We start from the raw sequence: 9,599 nt of genomic DNA on the forward strand, positions 1-9,599 counted from the left end.
ATGGTGATGTAGAGCCAAGTTTTTTTTTTTACAATATAAATTAAATTATCTTCTCATTATATATTTTATCTTCTCAATATAAATTAAATTATCTTCTCATTAAATTTACTTCCCAACAACTCTATTTGATATAAGGTTTGATTTTTTTTAAAAGAAAAAAGTTTGTTTTTAAATTAAAAAACTGGTTTATAATATTTTAGATTAACTAGACAAGTTTTTAATTGTATTAAAAAATTATTGTTTTTAAAAAAGTTAATATTGGTTTCTGAAAAATCAATTTAATATAACACACACACACATTTAAGAAATACTTTTAAAAAAAAAATTGAACATAGGCTCTATGAAACATGTATCAACACTAAGGCTATTTTCTCGCTAATAATTTGAGTTTTTATTTTGTTCGAGGTGTAAAAATGAACTTTATATTTTATCAATATGTTCAATGTTAGGGTATGAACCCTAAAGCTGGCTTCGAGGGCAGCAAACCTCCAGCAAGAAGAAGAAGACACAGAGGTAAGAAAAGGGAAATATCATTTTCTCATTCATCCCCTTGCTTGTTATTTACATGGATATATATAGCATTCCTCTTAACAAATCTGTGCTATTCTGCTCAAGGAATATTACATCATAACAGAATTTGTTATGCACGAATCAAGCAAGATTTTCCTAATTACTGTATTGCCCATACTGCCCTCTGCTTCAAACAAAATCACGAAGGTATGATGGCCCTGCTATCCTTCTCTTGGACCTTTCTTTTTACACCTCTGGTTTGCTGATTGTTACCATTGCCTTCTCTGTTCCAGCTTCCTTGTTGCCTATTTCTGGTATCCTATCATTTCCCGCCCTCATCAAAAACACCTTGTCCTCAAGGTGTTGGGCGTTCAAACTACAGCTTCCAAAAGCAATACCGGGGTCCCAAGGTTCATTCCGACGAACCTGCAATTCCACAAAGTATCCGTGAGGAAGGAACATCACGCGAAAAAGAGTTGGAGCAGTCCAACAAGGTAAGCTCAGAGAGATCGATAGTGGAGGCTGGAAGAAGGTGTGGGGACTTCTCCCAACAACAAGGAGGACCACTCGAATGCCGGAGAGAAGGCCGGCAAGGCGCAAAATTCCCGGTGTGAAATCTCCCGATAAGGATTTCAGACCAATTTGGGCCGGGTCCGGTTTGGGTGTGGGGTGTGCGGCCGGGTCGTGTGTGGGTTTTGGCCTTGGGTCAGGGGTGGGTTTTGGATCTGGGTCAGGTATGGGTTTTGGGTCAAGTCCTGTGGATCCGGGTGTGGGTAGTTGCGGGTCAGGGTGCTTTATATTAGGACCCAATGGGTCTGTGGGTTCCTCATTCACTACGATGAAGGGAAGAACCCTAGAGACCTCGCGACGGCCGCCATGGAGCTTCTCCTCGCCTGTGAGGCACAGCCCGTGCTCATGGCGCGAGGCTAACTCCTCCGGGGTGAGGCAGCTAATGGTCGGGGCCTGTGGGGGTCGCGGCGGGGATGGCAGCAAAGGGGGCAAGGTTGCGATGTGAGGAGGAACCAAAGGGGCGGATGGTGGAGCTACCAGAGGTGGGGTTCGCGGCCGCGAAGACGTTTGCTGCTCCAGGAGCTTCGCGAGGCCGGCGGCCTGGTCCACAGTCGTAGGCTGATGGGCCTGAACTGTACGGCGGATCTCCGGTTGCAAACCTGAGATGAAGCAAGGCAACAGGAAGGTGCCCGGCAAGCCGATAATTCTACTGGCTAAGGCTTCAAACTCCAGTAGGTATGTGAGCACTGACCCCGTCTGAGTGAGTTTGAACAGGGCACCGACAGGGTCCTCAAATGGAGATGGTGCGAACCAGGGTGTTGCAGGAGCAAAAGTGGCTTGATGAGGAACCGGTGGGGATTTGGATGTGGGGGGGAAAGGCACAGGAGCATGGCGGGTGAAAAATGGGTTCAGGTGGCGGTTCATGGAGTGCATGGCGTCGTCCAGACGAGCAAGGGCCTCGTCGAGGTTGCGGGAGGCCATGAGGAACAATGATGAAAGCACCAATTGTTAGGGTATGAACCCTAAAGCTGGCTTCGAGGGCAGCAAACCTCCAGCAAGAAGAAGAAGACACAGAGGTAAGAAAAGGGAAATATCATTTTCTCATTCATCCCCTTGCTTGTTATTTACATGGATATATATAGCATTCCTCTTAACAAATCTGTGCTATTCTGCTCAAGGAATATTACATCATAACAGAATTTGTTTTGCACGAATCAAGCAAGATTTTCCTAATTACTGTATTGCCCATACTGCCCTCTGCTTCAAACAAAATCACGAAGGTATGATGGCCCTGCTATCCTTCTCTTGGACCTTTCTTTTTACACCTCTGGTTTGCTGATTGTTACCATTGCCTTCTCTGTTCCAGCTTCCTTGTTGCCTATTTCTGGTATCCTATCATTCAAAGTACTTGATTATCAAAATATTGAATAAATTATCAGTGATCATTCTATGAAATGAGTATGCATATGCGTAGCAAATAATTGAACACTGCAACATTATCTTTGTAAGTAACGTTAAAATGTTTCAGTTTTTTAGACAAAACAGCTTTGTTCGGGTTCACATTGTGATATGGAAAATTTAGTATCAATAATTGCATTCAAATTCATGGAACTACCATTTTTTCCTAGCCTCCCCCTTCAGGATACATCACACACACACCGTGAAAGTTAAAAAGTTAAAAGGTTAGAATTTTTGACATAGCAGTTATGTTTCATGCACACATGGTGATGTGGAAAATTTTAAGATGGATATTTACATTGCCTCAAATTCAACACGGTGCAACCTTAATTTTCTTCTCATATCATGTTTATTTGTTTAGCATTGAAGCATCTGAATTCCGAAACAACCTTCAGTTTTGGAAGTATTATCCTATTCCTCGAGCCCTCAAAAGGAAAACCGGGTTCCCACAATCACTTTCTTTGTCTACACAAAAATATAGAATTTCAGATTGATAAACAACAGAGAGAGGGACGTGCCTTTTGTCTTGTTATGTATTTTAATTTATTATTAATATTCTACTAATTCTCATCTGTTCTCTGTCCCACGTACTGAAGTTTCAAGAACAACAAGAGGAGACACACTGGCACTTGTGTATTGGCAAAATGGCAATACTTTGGCTGTGATTTATGGTGTTAATTGCTGTTATAGCTTTGTCTTTTTACCTGAAAATTGAGTAAAATATCATGCAGATTTCTGGCGGAAGCCTAGTGAAATCCTTGCAAGAAAAACCACAATTGAAGAACCAGACATTTTCTTTGCAACTCTCATTCTTCCTTATACCTGCAGCTGTTACTAGTGCGAAATATCACAAATATAATGAAGTTTTAGAGTGAACAAATATTTGTCCTTAAAGTGCGTGGATGAAGTAATATGAAGTTATTTCACTTCAACATGTGATCTCCAGTTATAGTATTATAAATATAATTACATTAAATATTTTGAGAAAATCAAGTGGGTTTAACTCAAATGATTAAATAAAATGCATAAATTATTATAAATTTTTGTATATATTTTTTTTATTTTTATAGATAAAAAATACTGAGAGATAACTTCATTGTGAAAATTGTTTTTATTGAATATCAAATTAAATTAGTTAAATATTAAGTTTATTGGACTCATTACAAATGGATCATAAATTAGTTGATTTTAAAACATTCTCAGATGAATCATGAGTTATTTTTCGCAAAACACAAAATCATATTAATTACAACCATATAAATTATTGAAATGTTGCAAGAATACAACCTTGACTCTTGCTGCTAATGTTGAAAAGGATAAAATAAAAGAAAATAGTTATGATTTTTTTTATCAGTAAATAGTTATGATCTATGAACTTCAAAATGAGATAGCATTTACTGTTACCTTTTTTTAAAAAAAATGTATCTTAATATGTGTGTATACGAAAATAATTAAAAAGAAATTCAAATAATTAAAGATAATGTTTACTGATATAGCATGTGAAGTCTTTTTTAATGTTCAACTAACAGGGCTGTAGCATAAATTTCCAAACCATTACTTCAATCTTTTCTATCCGAAACAACTTCTGACACAAACATTGCAAACAGTTACAGAAAGGGTCCCCTACTTCCTCCATAACATAAAGTTCTTCTCTTTATTGATAAAATAAAACAGCTATAAAAGGGAAGCTTAATATTACTCTTGTAATTAAGCAAGGCAAATGATATTACCCATCCAGTTTTTGTACCAGTTCATTTTTAAGAAAAAAATTATTTTTATTTATTGATAAATTTAAAATTTGAAAATAACATCATATTTTGTACAATTTATCATAAATGAAAAAAGAAATATTAATGAAGGTCATATTAATGAGGAAGTTAAAAGTAATTCTAATATATATAAAGTATTAATTATCTTTCTTAATTTATCTGTTATCTTTTAAAGTGGACAAATAAAAAATGAGTGTCTTAGTTTCACAAATTAAAAGATTTATTATTGAAAAACTAAGGCTCCATTTGTTTACCCGTGTAAATAATAACATGATTTGATTAATTACCAATATGAATATAATCGTTGTAATATGGTTGTTGTATAATTCACGAGATGCATTCAATGGCAGTGGAATTTTCTTCTCTTGACAAAACCTTTGTATCCAACACTAGCCAATCAAGATCTAAATGTCTCTTTCAATAATGCGCTCATGATTCGGGCCATATTTTAATTTAGAAAATGAAAATATTTTTTAATATAATCTTGTTTTTTCATAAATTGTTATGTTTATCTTTTGAGAAAAATATTAAAGCAACTTTTTAAGTTTTTGTTTTTAATTAGAAAAGCATTTAATTATTATTATTTTTAACATATTGTTAATTGAAAAAATATTTTTGCCATTGGTCTGATTTTCTACACTACTCAACACAACAATTTGCTCAAATTACAAGTACAACTACATGGCAACAAAATCTGATATAGTTAAAAAAAAAAAAAAAAAAGAGTAAGTACGTCCTTTCATCTACGATCATTATTTGAATTCATTAGTTTCAGTAGGGAGAAATGGTCTTTGAGGTATTTTCTATAATCCACTAATCATCAAGTAATTGCTTTTCTTTAAAAGGAAGTATGTGCTTAATTACAAATACATTAATTTTGATGAAATAACTTTTAAAAAAAAATCCCTCGCAAGTTTTTAATAATAAAATTTACCTCAAAATAAGTTATTAACTTAAAGCTTGTCCAAGGTAATTAACTTGCGTCATGGACCATGGTTGTTGTACAAACTCTTCAAATTAACTTTGATTATGATAAAAAAAAAACAAAAAAAAATTAAAGGTCAATAGGTCAATTAGAATCACACGAAACTTCAGAGTTTGGAGGGACCCGACCTAATCCGAAAGAAGGTGCACTGATTAGATTAGAATGGCAGTAGAATAGGACACTAGTATACGGCTAGATAAAGACAAGAACCGGGCTAAGACAAGGTGGATTCGGTAGAGATAAATTAAATGAATGAAAATTCAAGTTTGACTAGAAAATGTTTCACATTAAACAAAGCTGATGAGGAATCTTTCAAGTTTAACTCAGTTGTTACACCATTTTTTTTTTCTCTCTGAATTAATTTATTAATTAAAGAACAGTCGGTTGTCGCCCACTATTAGGCTTTTCTTTTCTCTTGAGCATTTAAGATAATAATGTGCTTTGATTTGGACATAAAGTTGTTTAGAGAGATGGATATAGAAACCCTATACATATAATATGCTGTGCACATCCCATAAACCGGGCACTTTCTTGCACAGACCCCCCACGTGAACCAGCTAGCTAGAAGAAGCTGATCCAAATGAGTAAACCTCTTGAATTATTTTAACGTTTTTCTACTATGATGATTAGAAGATTGGGTTATATATGCCAAGAAATGGACAGCTGAGATATGGAAGTATTTGATAACTTTTGGACAAGAAAGGATATAGTAATGGCTGAAAGTAACATGCGTAGTGTAAAGAAGAGACACAAATTAAAGGAAACTTAATTTGTGAAGAATATGTAAAAAAATGTAAAAATATCCTAAGAAGGAAGGAGAAGTTAAAGGACCAAATAGAAGATCTCTTATTTTCTATTTTTTTTATTTAGTTTTTAATACTAGTAACTTTCTTAAGATTTAATTATAGACTTAAATTTTCTATTTGTCCCTGATTTTGGTTCAATATTATTTATTTTATTGCACCAAAAATCTTAGGCTAAATAAGGATCCAAATTATGGTCAATTTATAAATATTCTCTTCTTGTTACTTAGTAATTATGAAGCATAGACATTTCTTTTATTTGAAGTGTCCCAATGGTAATGACAATTTTTTTAAATTAAACTTATCTGAACACTTTTTTATACATGTTAGAGAGTTTTTATTGGATTTTTAATATATATATATATATATATATATATATATATATATATATATATATATATAATACGAATGTATCTGTTTTATTCTTGTTAATAATCATTAGCTTGTTATGGAATATTAAAAAAAAAAACTTTGTTATGAGGTGATATAAAAATATTAAAATCTATGAACTACAAATACTTAAAGTATTTAATAAAAAAAATTAGATGCTTTATAAGAATTGTAAAATATCTTATAAAATGCATCATCAATTCTTTTTTAAATGGTATTTAATTATATTACCGGAGGGAATATTTCATTTCATTAAATATGTTATAAAAAAAATATACAAATAATTTTTTATATGCTTGTATGGAGTCTTGATCGATCAACAAATCATTATTCTCCACATTTTTGCATACCAAATATAACATAAGTCTCTGCTGACAGAGTGACAGTTGTATCATTATCAAGACCTTAGCATAACGCTAAAACTACTTTTTACTTCAAATTAAAAAAAAAAAAATATATCGGTAGCTATAGCGTATTGCAACAAAGGGGGTGATCATGAAATGAAATGATGCATGTAGCAATTGTTTGGTCCTTGCCTTTTTTGGATGACCTCGGATAGAAGAGAAAACGATCGATATATGGTTATGACCTGTGAATGTGATACTACTGACGATGGGGATTGTAAAAACTAAATGTTGGAAACCGTGTCGAACAATGTCATGAATCTCATGCAAGTCCCCCAAGTTATAACAAGGTTACGCGGTCTAAGCTATGCAAAACTTTCATTTCTTATTAGTCACTTTTTCTCTTGTAATGAACATCAAAACTACAACACTGAAAACAATAGTTTCCTACACGTAGCCATGCCTAGTCACATGTTGGTGCCTGGTGCCACTATTAACTCATTAATAGAGATGAAAATATAATAGATTAATCATGAGATTTATGACCTAAGTTATGTTAATTCAGATTAGGAATGACAACAAGATTATTGGGTTGTCCATCCCCACTTCCACGGTGAAGCATTAATTTTTTGGTGGCTTCTACAATAGTTTCCACATATCATTGCGCTCTACCCAGTAGTTTGGAAGTGTCTTCTCACTCTATTACTTTTATGTAAAAAAATAAAAATAGGCTAATAGATTTACACTTTTATACAATATTTTTTTTCTATTTGAACATTTATATACAATATTCTAAAATAATATGTATATAGTAGGAAACTTTGAGTTACCAATGTTAATTTAAAGTAAATTAAATTTATAAAATATTTTAATTCAAATTAACATTGATTTAATCCATAAAAATATAATAGCTTTTACTATTATCCTAAAAGAGTAGTTAAAAATAAATATAAAAATATTAAAAAATAATATTTATTATTATTAATATATTTCTAATATAATTTTTAATATTTTTATTTTTTAATTATTTTTCATTATTCTTGTAACAGTCGAAAATATAAAATGTTCTCAAACGGAGAATGGCACGGCTTTTCAGGGTGTTGAAGGAAATCTAAGTAGAGGTCCACAAAAAGAGTTTCAACACTTATTCCTACTTAGAAACAACAAAAATACAATTCTAGTGGAAAAACAAAATGATTTTATGTTTGCCAGACTTGTGAGTTGTCTTTCAATTACTACATGAGATGGTAAATTTATAATTAATCATCAGAATGTTTGCCATTTTAAAAAAGACCACCGACCCTCATCTGAATGCATTAATGATCAAGCATCTCAATTATTAGTTTAATGGGTTAATTACTACAGTATTAGTACTAATTAGGAACACTCTGACTGACTTCATCGGTACTTAATCGCAGGCTAGAGTTGACTCCAAAACAGCATTCCTCTGTCTTAACTTCAAAAAAATAGTATAGAAGTTCACAGAACTTTCAAATGCTTCACATATGTATATGGAATATAAGAGGCGGCTAATCACTCTTTAACATATATTTTTTATTATTAGTTAGTATTTATTAAATAAAAAGGAAGCTTTACAAAAAAAAAACTAAAGATTCTGTCTAAATGATTTGTAAAAAGGGACAAAGAACTCAAAAGCATTTGCATTCAAGAAACCATGTCATGTCCAAAAATGCTCTCTCTTGAGAAAGAATCATAAATTACGTTGCTAGAAGAGGCATAGTTGAGGTACTGAGGGAGTTCATTTTGGAGAAGGTAAGATTTCTGATCTGGGTCTTCCATTTCTGGGTTTGGCATCAGTGGCTCCTGTTGCATCTGGATGCAGAGTATCTCTGCTTGAGCCACTGCAAGCTGCATTTGAAGCTCAGAAACCTGGTTTTGCAGATGGGATATGGCTCCAACACAACCATACACCGGGTCCCGAACTCTTGCATGTGCTTCATACACCAAACTACTCACAGCATCCCCTCTCTGGTGAGCCGGAAGTTCCTGAAGCAATTAATACATCTTTACATCTTAGAATTTGGGTTTGAGTCTAATTCAATTTCAAAAACTAGTTCAAGAAATGAGAGTTGTGTCCTACTAATACTATTTTGATCATTTTACTAGTTGACGTGGGATTTCCATTTTCCAGTAACATAACAGAAGATATGGAAAACCATTTTGAACCAAAAAAGTTATCAAATCCAAGAAGCTAAAAATAAATCTAAATATACCTTTTTTTTTTCATTTCTCCTTCCATAGTAAAAAAAACAAGCTAAGGAGGCATTGGTAGTGTATGAGATACCTGAAGCATTTTGCTAACATTGCTAGCACCAAAAACCTTGTGAACTAAGGCGAACTTTTGAGGATCATTGGAAGGGAAATAGGGAGCAAAGATGCAGTCCTTGGTACACCTGCGTCTCAGCAGCTTGCATGAAGCACATGGAGAATTCCCAGCCATTTTGATTATAGAAAGGGGAAAAGAAAAAAAAGGGAACTACAAAAATTCTTTGTTTGGGAGTTAAAGCTTAAAAGTATAAAGCAGGAAAACGGAAAGTTAGGAACACAAGGCAACTGAACTTGACAAAATGAGACACAAGGAGTGTGTATTTATAATGGCCAACACCGTGTGAAGCTAGCGGCTAGCCTTTTTGTGCAATAGTGTGATGTGAGTATCACTTTCAAGTATCAATCAGACTCAACTTCTAAAGATTTTTTATTTTCTTATCAAATAAATTAATGGATTGGCTTATTTAATTTCCTATGACAAGGTCATGTGTAATTTTAAATGAAAGATTTCATTACTCATTCTTTCTGAATTTTATTATGT

At 33.3% G+C, this 9,599-nt stretch overlaps 1 protein-coding gene across 1 annotated transcript; it reads right to left on the bottom strand.

Annotated features, from left to right (window-relative positions):
- Positions 1-8,414: 8,414 nt before the first annotated feature.
- On the bottom strand, positions 8,415-9,356 carry LOC100805733 (LOB domain-containing protein 12). Its single transcript, XM_003552178.5, has 2 exons — positions 9,075-9,356; positions 8,415-8,776 (listed from the first exon to the last, which is right to left on the bottom strand). The coding sequence occupies exons 1-2, from the start codon at positions 9,228-9,230 to the stop codon at positions 8,435-8,437; spliced, it is 498 nt and encodes a 165-aa protein (XP_003552226.1). The 5' UTR covers positions 9,231-9,356; the 3' UTR covers positions 8,415-8,434.
- Between the last annotated feature and the right edge of the window lie 243 nt (positions 9,357-9,599).

The sequence above is a fragment of the Glycine max genome, chromosome 18 (assembly GCF_000004515.6).
Source record: "Glycine max cultivar Williams 82 chromosome 18, Glycine_max_v4.0, whole genome shotgun sequence".
NCBI lineage: Eukaryota > Viridiplantae > Streptophyta > Magnoliopsida > Fabales > Fabaceae > Glycine > Glycine max.